At 35.2% G+C, this 15,977-nt stretch overlaps 1 protein-coding gene across 2 annotated transcripts; it reads right to left on the reverse strand.

The window, feature by feature from the left end:
* Window positions 1–2,368: 2,368 nt before the first annotated feature.
* Window positions 2,369–15,325, reverse strand: LOC123528865 (uncharacterized). Of its 2 annotated transcripts, none has more exons than XM_053521677.1 (4): window positions 14,963–15,325; window positions 8,651–10,493; window positions 7,015–7,182; window positions 2,369–5,903 (listed from the first exon to the last, which is right to left on the reverse strand). In XM_053521677.1, exons 2-4 carry the CDS (start codon window positions 10,491–10,493, stop codon window positions 5,806–5,808), a joined length of 2,109 nt encoding a protein of 702 aa, XP_053377652.1. In that variant the 5' UTR covers window positions 14,963–15,325; the 3' UTR covers window positions 2,369–5,805. The 2 variants fall into 2 exon arrangements, with proteins under 2 accessions (XP_053377652.1, XP_045164842.2); XM_045308907.2 differs by having other exon boundaries at window positions 14,935–15,324.
* Window positions 15,326–15,977: the final 652 nt, after the last annotated feature.

Raw genomic sequence — 15,977 nt, forward strand, 5'->3', positions numbered from 1 at the left:
ATGCATTTGCAATAGCATGCGAGTGTTGAAATTTCACATAACTAGGTGGAATACAGTTTTCAGCAATTGTTCATTTTTATTTCTTTACAAATGGCATTCATTTTCAAAGAGGGACAACTTTTTCAGAATATTTTAAGTACGGGACAATACGGCAGAACATGTTATGGTCAGGTAAAATATTGGTAACGATGTTGTTCGTTTATCAAAAATTTCTGTGTTTTGGTGATATACTCCTAAACCTTAAGTGTATATCTTCAACCTTCTAAAAAATTTCATTATTACGATCGCATCCCATCTTGAGACCATTGGAGTAAATTTATTTCCGTTTTTAGGGTATCTTTCCTCCGGTTCGTTGATGAGGTTTGAGGTCTGTATCATAAACATACGGTTTTGAAGCACTATACACCTTTCATTGTTTCATGAGTCACATTCATCTAAAGAATGTCCAGATTGACTTATGGTATTGTACAAAAATATTGAGATGCTTTGTATTATAACGGATCTGCAGCGGACTTTTGATGAACGAACTCCACATCAAACCCTTTCAAAAGTGTCTATACCTGGATATAAAATAAGTAACCATTTAGATATAGAGTAAACTGGGCTTTTTAAGGTAAATGAAAACCGATATTAAAAACGTCTTAGTTCTTTTTTTTTTCAAGTCAAATTTCTTACGCAGTAGACAGTTTATCACACTAATAAGATATTAACAATAATAAAAAACAATAATTACGTTTCGCGAAAACATGTGACAAATCCAATCAAACACTTAATTATCTAACTTATATTCTCTTATCTTATTTGTAGAAAAAGATGAGAAAAGTTGTATTTGCTATTTCAAAGCAATTTAGAATTGTTTTAATATTTCTTCCAGTGATCAGCCTGTATATCCTTTAAAGGTCCAACTTCATGTAAACATTTACATACGAGCAGAAACGCATTTCAATTTTGTCTTGAAGGAATATATAAACGAGAACATGGGAACCGACTAAGTGTTCCACTGAATAGGCAATTTTCCGTCAAATAATTTTAATTTCCAATCCGGAGAATCTATGTGAAATCGAACGAAATGTTCGAAGTAACAATAAATATTTTCATTCAAAACACGTTCTTTTAGATGAAGCCATCAACAGCTTATGTATAGCGATTCCCATAAATATTTTAATTTAATTGCGTGGTATTTGAGAGGTTATATATCCTCATATGAAAATTGTGCATTTCTCCCATTAGTTGATGATTAATCTATTAATTCAAAGTTTTCACTCTTGAATGTAATAAAACAATGTTAAAGAAAAAGAAAAAAAATACTGTAAATAGAAGGAAAGGAGTATGGTTATATAATTGCCATCTGGATATAAAATACAACTATCTATAACCGGTGAACTTCTTCATCATTAAAATGAAACCTCAGTGATAGAAATTTTGGTGAACAAAATATAGAGAGTTGTGTTGTAGCAGCCGGAATGGGAACAAGGCATTCATAATAACTTCTTAAAGGACCATCAATCCAAAAATATATATAATATGTATGGTGTTTGTTTTAAACTTTTTTACTTTCTATATGTTTCATTCTCTATTTGCTTTGTGAATAAACTTTTAAATGTTATTCTGAATTATTAATATTGTTCAAATAAGCGATTGTGGTCTGCGGAAAAGTGGACCAAAACGTAATTTCTATTTCATATTGTTTATTTATCAATTTATATTATTAACATGAAATATTGCCAAACTTCATTCGCTTGAACTCGACGTGACCGGAAAAATAAGTTGGAATTATTGGAAATTCAAGCCATTAAACAATATTAGTCCGAGCAAAAGATGGTGTTTGATTTATACGAGTTCGAGTGAACAAGCTTCGACTATAGTTTGAATAAAGAATTGTTTGAAGTGAACGTACATTCAACTTTTAACTTTCGAGTTCAGTTGACTAACTTATAGAATTGTCATTTATTCATACATAGCCCGCCCGCATAGCTCAGTAGGGAGAGCGTTTGTCTACGGATAGGAGGGTCGCGAGTTCGATCCTCGGGCGGGGCGTATGTTATCCGTGACGATTTGATAAAAGACATTGTGTCTGAAATCATTCGTCATCCACCTCTGATAATTCATGTGGGGAAGTTGGCAGTTACTTGCGGAGAACAGGTTTGTACTGGTACAGAATCCAGGAACACTGGTTAGGTTAACAGCCCGCCGTTACATGACTGAAATACTGTTGAAAAATGGTGTTAAACCGAAAACAAACAAACAAACTTATTCATACATAATCTTTGCGGACTGTATTTGTGTTGTTCAACGATTATTTACTTAGAATAATATATTAAAGCTGTATTAGAAAATTAGTTATCATTAGTTAAAAATTGAAACCAAATACAGACCGGATCATTTAATAAAAGTGTTAATGTTAGATGCATGTGTCATAGTTACAGTATTTTGAAATGTATCTTAGCACAAACAACTGTGAATCTTTATTCCCTTTTAAATGGAATATGTAAAATATGATAACAGCAAAATAGAACAAATTTCACTTGCAAAAATTACAAATGTGTATGAAATAATGTAAAATAACTTAGAAGTACATAAGAGAAAAAACGCTAAAACAAATAAGTATGTATACCATTTGGTGTAAGATATAAGTTATTTTACAAATAATCAAGGCCTTCGAGTGGTTTGTCGTCTAATTTATCACTGTTCAGAGTTCAGATGCACAGGAATTGATCGACGCCCTGGTGGTTCAGTTCCTGCGCATCTGAAATCTGCACTGTATAAATTAGACGATAGTCGACAAGAAGGCATTGGTTGTTTTCATTCTTACATGTTCACTGAAATATTTTGATGAAAATATGATGGGCTTCATTTACCCGATTAGTAATGAACTGGACGTCATCCGGCAATTTGACCGCGCATCAACCATTGTTTATCGCAGAATATACAGAGCTTGAATTATTCCTTGTTTAATTGGCAATAAAATCTAGCGATATTAGAATAATAAGTAAATCTATCAAACAATCATTCATAGACAGAACTGATAACATTCAATAAAATCTGTAAAAGATCCTTTTGAAGCAAAGAATGCAACCAAAAAGAATAATAGCAGACTCGGTATGATTGAGTCTGTTCATGAGGTAATGAAATGTGAAACACCTCTCACGCCCCCTAGCATCGGCTTATGCGGAACTCTATCACACATATGTTGAATGGACTCCATGTTGCCAAAGGACCAAGAAAATATAACAACACTGAATCCAAGTAAGGGGAGACTTTTTACAGCCGCCACACGGCACTTAAAGATTGCTGTTGTGATAGTTAATAAAATCTGTAAAAAGATCCTTTTGAAGCAAAAAATGCAACCAAAAAGAATAATAGCAGACTTGGTATGATTGAGTCTGTTCATGAGAGGTAATGAAATGTGCAACACCTCTCTCGCCCCCTAGCACCGGCTTAAGCGGAACTCTATTACACATATGTTGAGTGGACTCCATGATCCCAAAGGACCAGAAAATATAACAACACTGAAACAAGTTATTCAAAACAAGTTATGAATAAAGTAGATCCAAACAAAGAATTAGAACCTCAAACTAAATTAATATAATGTGAAAAGGAATAACACAAAAACCAGTAAACATTTGATAAATCAGAAGAATGAAGTACCATTACATTTGTACTAAACATGTGTAAATGTGGCAGCAATCTCTACATAGAAAGTCAGACAAATTATGAAAATATGTAACATGCTGTATAACTACGGAGAGAACAATCAAAAAGTAAATCATTAAACATTTAGTCAACCAAAATGTAGTTTAAATATACAAATACATATACACAGGTTAGATATGACAATACGGTGCAGTATTATAACTCAAAAATGTACCACGTACGTCAATAACACGTGCGTCTTTAACATTTTTAGATAAGGAATCAGATATTGATATGTTCACAACAAAATATATTTAAACATAATAACTGGATTTTTTTTTTACTGAAATATAGCCAATACAGTGCAAACAAAATAATGACTTTTTAGGCACATTTTCGTAATTTAAATTTCAAATTGTTGCTCTTTCAAGCATTTGTAGCAAACATTTTCGTTACTTTTTTAAGATCTTTTTTAAATGAATATAAAATGTAGTTACATCTATAAACGATGCAATATATTTATAAAAAGAAACTTTAGAAGATAAATAGTGTTTTAGATAACCAAAAAAAATCTTTCCACAGAAGCCACAAAGATCTCCGTCATCTGAGCTTTATAAAACACTTTACAAGTAACCAATTTTTGACAGACAATAAGACCACACGGCGGTTCCAGTTTATGTGACACCGAGTTATATAGTTGAATTGATGGCTACCTCAAACAATAAAGTGTACAATTTGAGATAAAATTCACTTAAAGACTTTGAATTATGTGCAAGTCCTAATGCAAACTCTCTTAAACACATATTTTCTTTTTGATGCAAGATATCTGAGTATACGTCGTAAAGTGTATGACTGAGTCAGTTAATTATATACCGACTGAAACTCATATTAACGATAAATCCCCATTCTAGGCGGTGCCTTAATTCATAATAAAGATACAGATGTGTAGATAATGAATATTCACTGCTATGTGGTAAAATATGAAAGCAAAACTTTACATTTTGTTTTTGCCGCTTACATACACGCTAGATATTGCAGCGGAATTAAATTATCTTTAAAAAATATTTCAACAATGTTCTTTTTTTTATGGTAGATAACCAAAAAACATCCGGCATCATAAGAGACTAATTTTGGAACAGATCTCATTACAGGGAAACCCTTTTAATGTGAAAGTGTTTAACATCGGACTGCATTATCTACTAAGCATGCATTTTTCCTGTTCGTGTGCCTGTACTTTCTGCTATCCATTTTTTGTTAAATTTTATCTTAACGGGCAGTTGTTTTTAAAGTCTGTCTTGATAAATGGTGTTAACTTGGTTATTATCGTTTCATGAAGTGTATTTTTTGTTAATCTCAAATTATCACTTTGTGCAATGAGCTGTGTTCCAAAACTGTCATCTATGATATATCTTTGCGTAAACGATCTTCATCATTACCAAACATATATTTCACTAGACTATAAACTATAAACACTTTAAACACATCAGATAACGACACCGTAGCTTTTAGTGGTATAAATAAGGCTAATGGATTTAACCAAGTTTGCTCTGCCAAATATGTAAGGTGCAAAAAGAGATGTATCATCGTGTCTGAAACATATTATAAGAAGTTTTTACCAATACATTGTACCTCTACATCAACAAATAACTATTCATGTCCCTCCAGATAGTACAAGTTGGTTTAACTTGGCCATTGCATTTCTATTTTATAAGTATTTTTTTTCTGTCTCCAAGATATACAAGGGGGTTAGCTTGGTCAATATATCAGCCGTGCCATGGGAAAACCAACATAGTGGCTTTGCGGCCAGCATGGATCCAGACCAGCCTGCGCACCCGCGCAGTCTGGTCAGGATCCATGCTGTTCGCTAACAGTTTCTCTAATTCCAATAGGCGTTGAAAGCGAACAGCATGGATCCTGACCAGACTGCGCGGATGCGCAGGCTGGTCTGGATCCATGTTGGTCGCAAAGCCACTATGTTGGTTTTCTCATGGCGCGGCTCATATTTCTTATTTTCATCACAAAATTATTGTTTTCGTCTTCTTAAACGTTTTCAGTTTTTCACCGCCATTTAATCACGTTGCTTTAGTATAAATGTTAAAAGTAGAGTTTCAACTATATGTCTTTTAATACTTCAGTTTCATAATTGTATTTATTTAGTTTATTAACACATTGTTATTTGAAAATCTTGATCACTAAAATAACTGCAATCAGGGTCAGGATGAGTATTGGGTTGACGTTTCTCGTAGCTCCACTTACATGTGCACCTTCACCTGAAATGATCGAAAATCTCTGTATAACTTGAATAATTATGCCAACGTATTGTTGAGGAAAACATGTCGTTCAAACCAAAACTATAATGGCAAAGTGTATTTATTAATTATTTGATTTAAAAGGCCAAATATGGGCCAAAAATACAATATTCTGGTTGAATGTATATTTAAATAAGTTTAAACATTACCAAGAAAAGTAGTTTTAAGATCGAAAGCAGTTTTCAGGTGTCTGGAGACAATAAAACATCTCCCCATTCTTTGACTCCGACCTTTTATATTTGTTTGGACCTTTGAGATCATGTGTGTCTGTATGATACAGTTCGGCTTGCTAGTGGCGCAAGAACATTTCATTACCTCTCGTTAGCATAATTATTCAGAGTCTCCTACTGGTTGCGTTCTGTTCTATGCTGATAAATAGACCCGGAAATTTCCTAAATGAATCCTTTGGTAATTATATACTTCATTTCAAGTGTTTTATTAACCCCTTCAGGTAGATAATATTTTAGATGCTTATAATCCATGCTCATTGATCTTCATCCTGCGTAATTGTTCCGTAGTATTCATTATTTTTACCGGCTATTTTATCATTTTAATGCTTTGAATTTCTTGTACATTTAACGTTATCTTCATCCTGCGTAATTGTTTCGTAGTATTCATTATTTTTCCCCGGCTATTTTATCATTTTTAATGCTTTGAATTTCTTGTACATTTAACGTTACTTTAATCCGTTTAACAATTCAACAAAATATGAGCCGCGTCATGGGAGAACCAACATAGTGGGTTTGCGACCATCATGGATCCAGACCTGCCTGCGCATCCGCGCAGTCTGGTCAGGATACATGCTGTTCGCTGTCAAAGCCAATTGCAATTAGAGAAACCGTTAGCGAAAAGCATGGATCCTGACCAGACTGCGCGGATGCGCAGGCTAGTCTGGATCCATGCTGGTCGCAAACCCACTTTGTTGGTTTTCTCATGGCGCGGCTCAATTATGTTAAAACATGCATGATAAGTTTTGTTTCTATTGTTTTAGTTACCGGATAAAATCAACCGGGATTTTCTGCTTATTTACTTATTTCTATACCCTTTAGAGTGTATTAATAAACAGGCCTACCGTTGTAAATAAAATTTCTACAAGTCGGGAATCCTACAGGCGGGCTTGGCTTTATTTCTCCTTCGTCAATAACCATTGCCATACCATGTGTATTGTGCAAGTCAATGTGGCAATGAAAAGTCCATATTCCAGGATTATCCGTACGGAATCTGATCACCACATATCCTCCTGTAAGGAAACAAAAGCCAACAAAAACACTCCAATAGTATCGATAATTTGTAAGTCAATATGTAAACGTAAATATCACGTTCAGAAATTGTCGTATTGGTATTTTTTTTTTGGTTGATTTAACGTCGCACCGACACATGATAGGTCATATGGCGACTTTCCAGCTTTAATGGTGGAGGAAGACCCCAGGTGCCCCTCCGTGCATTATTTCATCACGAGCAGGCACCTGGGTAGAACCACCGACCTTCCGTAAGCCAGCTGGATGGCTTCCTCACATGAAGAATTCGAGTAAGGCTCGAACCCACATCGATGAGGGGCAAGTGATTTGAAGTCAGAGACCTTAACCACTTGGCCACGGAGGGGTATTGGTAGTAAGATAAATACAAAGCAATATCGGGGTTATCCTAAATAAAATACAGCGAAATTATTTACTACTAATTCACATTTCATGTATTGTTCTGATGTTTATTTTGTTAAGTCCTTTTAGCTCACATAATTAAATGCGTATAAAAAGAGAGAAAAGACATGGAAAAAATAGAACCAGTGTCCGGCGATTATACGAATGTAACAAGAATACAATAAAGCGTGATAATTATCATATGCAGCTCGGTCGAAGCATATTGATCATTCGTTTGAGTTGTTTAAAAAGGAATTATTTCCAAAAGGTATGTTGCAAAAGAATATAAATATCTTTTAAGTAATCGGAACCCTTTGACATGTAGGATTTGTGATGAGAAAACTAATTTTCACCCATTGAATAAAATTCTGTTCTTTACTTCACTAAACCAGTTCAGAAAAAGAATAGAAACAAAGACTGACAAAACTAAATTCTGTTCACAACCCTCCGATATGAACAAAAAGTTGGAAATTATATACCCGTCTTATAGTTAGGTTCGATATAAATGTTTTCAGGCGTAGTTAGCGTGCAGATCGTTAACTGTTACAGACGTAAAGTTCTAAATCCTAGACATTTAATTTCTATCTTGGACATTCCGTTCTATCATGACAAAGAGTGTATAAGCTTTTTGAACATTCTACAGACTATGTATGCGCATGCTTTCGTATACGTGTTTATACGTTTTACTAACAGTTACATACACTAATTGTTTTCTATTTTACAGAAATATCACAAATTCAGGAGAACTACTTTAAATATCACAGATGCGTTGTCTGCATGAGATCATTTTGATTCGAGTTATAAAACTATGGTAAAGGAGATACTGAAACATAAAATGTGAAAATGAAAAATACACTCAACCGAGATAATATGGCTATTTTCTTTTTTTCAAGGTAATAAATACAACCTCGTCATCGTATTGCTGTCAGTACTCTACAACGTTTTATGACAAATACGAGGACATAAGAAGGAGGAGTTATAAGGGTGGAAAAGGGGTGTCCCTACTGCCAACTTATTTCAATATAATGTGGTTACCGTGAAACCAGACCCTGAAATTCACATTAATCATACCTGCTGGAACGATTACAGTATCTTTCTGCGGTGGGCGAGGATTCAAACCAGGAACATTACCACCTGCCCAGCTGGCATTCGTCCAGGATGCAGAACTACAGTAGTTGTTCTTGTCTGTACAGGTAATGTCTTCAGATTTATTCGTAAGATTTGCGGTATTCGGATCATAGGTGCCGAAACCCATTTTCATTACATAAAACGAGTGGCCGTGTAAATGGATAGGATGCGATGCCCCCGCACCGCTCCCTAAAACGAGTAAAACGAATTGAACAAGTTTATTTGACGGAAGTTTCTGAATATATGTACACTTACATACACCATCTATTTCACAACTTTCATTGCATTGAGTGGTCAGTTCATCTGCCTGTGTAAGAAGGGAGACAGTCGGCATAATAAATCTTCGGCCATTTACCGAACCCGGCCTATTTCCTTCGGGTCCGGGAAAAGCAAAGTTGTAAAAGTACTCCTCATCCACTTTATTACCTAAAACTTCATTGTAATTTTGATTTGGGTCAATGTTGTTGACCTCATCAAATGTAATACATCCTCTGTGCTCATCCGGCGGATAATATTTGTAAGGGCAGTTGAATGTGGGACATTTCAATGCACTCGTACATGTTTCCTCTCTAGAATTGAGAGGATTTAGAGGAGGTGATGGACCTTCAAATTCTTCAAATTCCAGAACCGCTTCGGCTGCATGGTATTTGGAGAAACCAAGACTCTCTGGTGTTTCTATTGTTTCGGCAACAAGCAGCAATTCTTTAGAAGTGACTTCATTTGCCTCAGGTGCTTGCCAGTAAAAATCGTATCTTTCACCCGGGTGTACTATAATTGACTGTACATCTAACTGGTCAACGTTGTATGCGTCTGAAGAACGTAGTGTGAGCCGTTGCCCATATATGAAAACTCGCATTGGGTACATGAACATTGCTCCTATTATTCTAAATCTGTAGCGAGTACCAAACCGAATTTTAAAACGTTCCAGAGGGGCTCCGTTATTTGTATTTGATGTATTCCAGAATCGACCTTTTCCATTTACAAGGCCAGACTGAAAAGCAAAGCGGCCAAATTTTGCTCTGTCAACAGAGTAAGTTTGATCTATCTTCTCATTAGTTTCAAAGTCAAATTGTTCAGTTATCTCTCTTTGATATGATGTTTCAGCGTTCATGAGATTATTCCAGTCCTGAAGTGATATAATAATTTCATTGTCTTCAATGATACGATTCTTCGTTGGACGAACTATTAAAGGACCATAAAGTCCCATGCTTCTTTGGTCTCCAATATGTGCGTGGTAAAAGAATGTTCCTGGCGGATAAGCTTTGAAGACATGCATAAACGTCTGCCCTGGCAACACTGGACACTGTGTCACAAATGCAACGCCATCCATCCATGGCGTCCCCTTCTGATGTAATCCATGAGCGTGAACGCTCACGCTTTCAGTGTAGAGTGTATTAACAATGGTAATATTCAACGTCTGATGCTCCCAAACCTCTATCCTTGGGCCCGGAAATCTTCCATTTATAGCAATAACCACACGTGAAGTCTGTCCGTCTGCCGTGATTACCCGTGACATCTGATCAGAAGTCAGCACAGAATTATTGTTTGCTTTGCCACGCAACCGCAGAATGCCATTGTCAGGATACACAAGATGCCACTTGCTTTCTTTTTCCAGTATCATTGTCAGTTTATATTCAATAACAAGCGTACATGAGCAAACTGGGTCATCAACTTTACAAATACAATCGTCTTTTGTAGCTATAGGTTGAACGGTTTTTTGCTGAGCTTGTATGCAAGACATGAACCCGACAAAGATCACAACTGCTGTCCTTGTCGACCTTATCATCTACAAAAGTTCATCTCTGTAATTTATTGCGGTTACGAAATGTTCAATTGAATAAAGTCGGTTAATGCAAAAGGACTCAATGTATTCTTTATAATATAGCCAATGCCTATCATGCCGAAGTAAAAATCATTCAATCAAAATCGCGATTCAAATTTTTTTCGTATCTTAATCTCTATTTCATTTATATATTTTTATCAATATTTCAATTTGAACTTAGACATATAAAAAAGAAAACATTTTCAACTTCTAACACGGGTCATAAAGTGCATATTCTGTGGCAAAATACCAACATAATGTTAGGATATTTTTACGTGGAATACGTAAACAGGCGCGGCCAATTAAGTGTTATGGTCTCAGAAACCTTCACTGATTTGGAATGTAGAAATTTGGGCAAGGGAAATTGTTCTATCCTTGCCTGACCTTGGGAAATAAAAGAGCTCAATGTACAGTTAAAGCATGCTATTATGATCTTTGAAGAGATGACTTAAGGCAATGCAAAATGACTAATTGTGCCAGCTCTGTCAATAACAGTTATCATTTGAATCTATACAGTTTAAACATTTTGTTATTGTCATTTAATTATGCCTCGTTAGACGTAGAATGTAATTAAAGTGTCATGATGGCATATAACTTAATTGCTAGTAAATTCAAGTATGTTATGCTGAGAGCAGATTTTATTTTGATATGAATACTAAATGCTACATACTAAACATATAAATAACCGTTTCAAATATTGACAGTAAGTCTAACTGAAAATATATTATTGACAATACAGTAATATTGTATACAATATGCTCTTTTAACTTATCTTACAAAATCTTAATTTCAAATACATAATTCTCTCTAAGGAAATCCGCAGGCATTTAAATTGTTAATGCTCGTTTAAGTTGAAAGGCATTTCATACCCACTCATGTATACATTTTTCGTATTTAACCCTCGCCCGGCAAAAGAAGAACCGATTGAATTGCCTTTAGAAAAAAAATAATAGGCATCTAGTGTAAAATGTAATTTGATATCATGAAACTGATAAGTGTTAAAATCTTAAAAGAGATTTGGGACAAAAATAATCGTACAACGCACCAAGAAGTTGATAGTTTAAAACAAAGAACGTAAAGAAAATAATATCAGACCCGCATACACTTCTTAGTCTTAAGGTAGTTCTGCACGTTTGAAAAACCGGAAGTCATGGCGTAACGTCATTTATTCGGAAAACGTAGAATAAAACCCTGACTCGACATACGGAAATTGAAAATCATTTTATGATTAATGGCAATCCGTGGGTATCTTTTGAATACAACAACGTTACTATCTATCTAAAGATGAAATATAATACCAAAACGTCTGCACATTAAATCATTCCAAATAATGTCTTAAAATCAGCTTGAAATGCGCAACTCTCTTTAATCTCGAGCGAATATCTCGAAAACTAGCACACGGACCTATTCATTTTATTTCACCATATGTGTTTATTTGCGAGTGTGAGAAGTTTCATTAAAAGCAACACTGTAGAAATTTGTATTCGCGAAAATGTTAACAAAATTTTGATTTGCCCATAGACTCCAATTATGAAAACTTGTGTGAAGTCCAATGTTTTTTTTCAGATCCGTCTAGCAAAAAAACATGCACACGCCCTCTCATAAAGGTTACAGTATGAAATAGTGCATAGAAAAACTATATTCACTAGAATGAAAAGGGAAGGAAGAAAATATGTAGAGGAAATGTTCAGCTGCCCCAAACCACCCCTAGCTTTATATACATAACAGTTTTGTTGTCTGGAGATAATGACAGTGTAAAACAGTATTGGGGTCAGATCACAAGTCAAGTAAACTTGTGGCTTCCAAGGATAATTTGTTGGACAGCTGTGAAGATTTGTCTGTTGTCAGTATCAGACAGAGAAGTATCACCATAAAGTAAGATGTTAACAGTAATAGACTGGGTGAAATTACCAACAGAAGTTAACATTACATGCCGAGGAAGGTAATACAGTCTACATTCAAGCAAAAAAATGTGAGCTGGTCTCGGGTTGTCCGCAATGACAAAGCGGAGAGTTAACAATATTTCGTAAGAACAGATGATAATTAAGACCACTGCATTTCATACGAAGTCTAGCATGAAGAATTTGTGCTTTTCTACTTCCACAGTAAGGGAGTTTGACGTTGGTCTGCCTTAAGACGCCTCTTTAACACACTAAGCGACGGTGCATTTTTGATGTCATCCGAAAGATCGTTCCATTCGTGCACAGTCAAAGGAAGAAAGGAATTGAAGTATTGTAAAGTGCGAGATGCCACCGAGCGGAGATCACCGGAATTGCGAAGGCTGTAGTTGGAAACTGAATTAACGACTGGCGGGACGAGACTGATCAGATACGAAGGAGCGGTGCCTCTGCACATTTGGAAAAACATGATAATTCTGTGATCGCGCCTTCTATCTTCAAGCGTCCTCCAATTCACCTCTAGTCTTAAGTCATGCAGTGATACTAGCTTGGTGGCTCCAGTTACGATTCTGGCACACTCATTTTCAATTTTGTCAAGTTGTTCCTTTTCATATCCTGTGCAGTTGTTCCAGATAACATCTGCATATTCCAAAATCGGTCGAATAAAGGAAAGGTATATCGTTTCAAGAGATCTTCGATCTAAGACCATTTTCAGCTTCCGCATAACATGAACCCTTTTCCAAGCCTTGCATGTTATGTAGTTGATATGATGATGCCATTTACAATCATTTGACAGAGATGTTGATGATAGGAAACCCCAGGAATCTGGAGTCCTGCCATAAAGAGGGGTAGATGTAAATGTTGATTTGCTTTGCGAGAAAACAGTAAAGATTCAGATTATGCAGGGTTGAACTGTACTAACCATGTATCGGCCCATCTGGAAATTTTCTGGATGTCCGTCTGTAGTAACTGAGTTGCCTGTTCAGGTTGGTCAACAATAATATAAAGGCTAGTATCATCAGCAAACAAGCTGATCTCACTGCCAATGTCAACTACTATGTCATTAATAAAAATCAAGAACAGAAGATGCCAAAGAATAGATCCTTGTGGGACACCAGCACCAATACCTTTCCAAGTAGAAGAGGTTCCAGGAAGGATAACCCGTTGGCGTCTATTGAAAAGATAGTTTGAAAACCATTCAAGTAAAGATCCAGTAATACCTGCATTTTGTAGTTTTACAAGAAGACCTTTGTGCCAAACCTTGTCAAAAGCTTTGCTGATGTCAAAAAAGACAGCCCTTACCTCAAGCCCTTCATCTAGAGCTTTGCAAAATGTATTGTAGAGAAGGTCAACTGACTGACAGTGGAGTGGCCGGGTAAGAAACCAGACTTCACCGGGGTAAGAAAATTTGTATCATGAAGGTGATTGTAAATATGTTTAAATAAAACTTTTCTACACAGCTGAGAAGGGATATAGGCCGATAGTTGTTTGGGAGAGAGGATTCGCCTTTCTTGAAGACAGCACACACGTTTGCATCTTTCCAGGACAGAGGAACGTTTGCTGAGTGCAGAGAATAGTTGAATAAAGACCAGAGAGGGCCAGAAAGTTGCCGAGAGTATACTGTTACTAATTCCGTCGGGACCAGAACCTTGCCTATTTGCAAGTTTCTGAGAACATCCTCAACTTCATTCTGGATAAGAGTTACAGATGATAGCTGGCGTTCAAATGGGGGGTGGGATAGAAACAGAAAAATCTTTAGTTATGAAAGGCTTCAATGTATTCCACCAGTCTTTTGAAGAGGATGTGCAGGTTTTAAGTTTGTCTACGAGATTAATGCAGTTCGTGGATTTGGCCTGCTTGATGGAACGTATGGCTGATGGAAAGAATCATTAATACAATATCACAGTTTATTTACTGGAGTAAAACGGTATGATGTTCTTAATGAAGCATGGTGATTTTCTTTTTTTAATTAAGCTACCGCTAGAGACTATTGCAGATTGTGTAGGCAAATTGCATAATCAAAGTGAAAACACGATGAATTCTATAAAAAACTGAAGAATTTTCCCAAAGCAGTAGACAAAAGTATCAACTGGAAAGTTACGATCGCCTGTCATGTAACTTTATTTATATACGTCGCATCGGTATTGAAATAAAAGCCACACAATTTACCATTACATTCAATTACATCACGTTAGGCAAATGTCATACGTGTTTATGGACCAAGATGCAGAGAAATATAAATTCAAAAACTAAAAAAGCGTGATGGTCGTAGTATAAAATAATACTTAACTTCATTTCCGTAATATTTAGAACCAAATGAACCGCAGAACATTTCATAAGAAAATAATAAAATAATAACAGAAAAACCGACTACTTAATAAATTATGCCAAATCGTCACATTTAGTGTTGCTAGTTATAACACCGTTATGTTCTGTCAACAGAAAAAAAACCCTCTTGCATATAAGTTTGAACAGGTTTTAGAAACGTTAAATTTCATTATACTTACATTATGACGTTTCATTGTCTCTACTTGCCTTTTTCCCAATTTTTCTTCTTTCTACTTGGATATTAGCTTTGAATTTAACGTTGAAAATATTGTCAAATATGAAACATCTCCTGCTTTTACATATTATTTCGAAGACCTTTTTATTGGTTATAACTCGATGTCCAACAAAATCAAATATTGTGGTTTCTAATTCTTATTATTCTCAACAGTTTATACAACTTTAAACAAATTTAATTTTCTGACAACTTTTTTTTAAAATGTAAAAGTAACGTCCATGCTCTTTATACGTATAGCTGCTGTAATAATGAACTGAAAAACTTCTTGTGAGCACTCCTTGTAAAATGCATTTGTTACATTTCAGGAATTTGTAATGGGCGATATAATAAGGAAAAACTCGAACAGTGTGGGTTTTAAGTTTCAAGTTTATTCATAACGCGTGTACTTTAAAGGAATACACAGGTTTAAATCATGACTGAAACATTGAAATATTTTTCTATCTTTATAGAAAAGACATTTCTCACTTTTTACTAACATGTTTAGTTTAAATAGATACATTGTTTCTTACTTTGACGATTTAGGAGCCTGACTTGTTATGGTTTGCTAACCCGTCCTACATATGCAAGGTTAGGATAACATAAAAATTGCTTTAAAATGTCACATTACGCTTCCCGTTTTGTTCCACATTTTTACCACGAACAAGGTTAGACATATAGAGTTTGATGGTCAAATTCTTGATTGAACAATTTGTAATGTTTTTGCCATTTAACGTACAGTCATAATGAGAACTACCACAGCCAGATTTAATTCCACAAAACGGCTTCTGCATATTCCTTTAATTTATTTAGTAAAATATATAATATATCTTTTTCCCTTCAACAAATGCATGAGTATCCCTTTAACTTAGACGTGTACAAACAAAATGCAATTCAATATGTGCATAAGCCAATAAAATAAGTTGAGATCATATCATTATCAAAACCGTCAATAAATATAAAGACACGTCTTATCCACAAATATATTTCATAATAATAATTATTTATAGA

Source organism: Mercenaria mercenaria, chromosome 13, assembly GCF_021730395.1.
Source record: "Mercenaria mercenaria strain notata chromosome 13, MADL_Memer_1, whole genome shotgun sequence".
In the NCBI taxonomy this organism is placed as follows: Eukaryota; Metazoa; Mollusca; class Bivalvia; order Venerida; family Veneridae; genus Mercenaria; species Mercenaria mercenaria.

Excerpts from the sequence above, each read along its gene's own strand:
- LOC123528865 (XM_045308907.2), bottom strand. Across the intron at positions 7,183-8,650 it reads TACTGTAATCGTTCCAGCAG|GAGGATATGTGGTGATCAGA; the intron begins GTATGATTAATG and ends GTTTCCTTACAG. Across the intron at positions 5,904-7,014 it reads TAGAAATTTTATTTACAACG|GTGAAGGTGCACATGTAAGT; the intron begins GTAGGCCTGTTT and ends CGATCATTTCAG.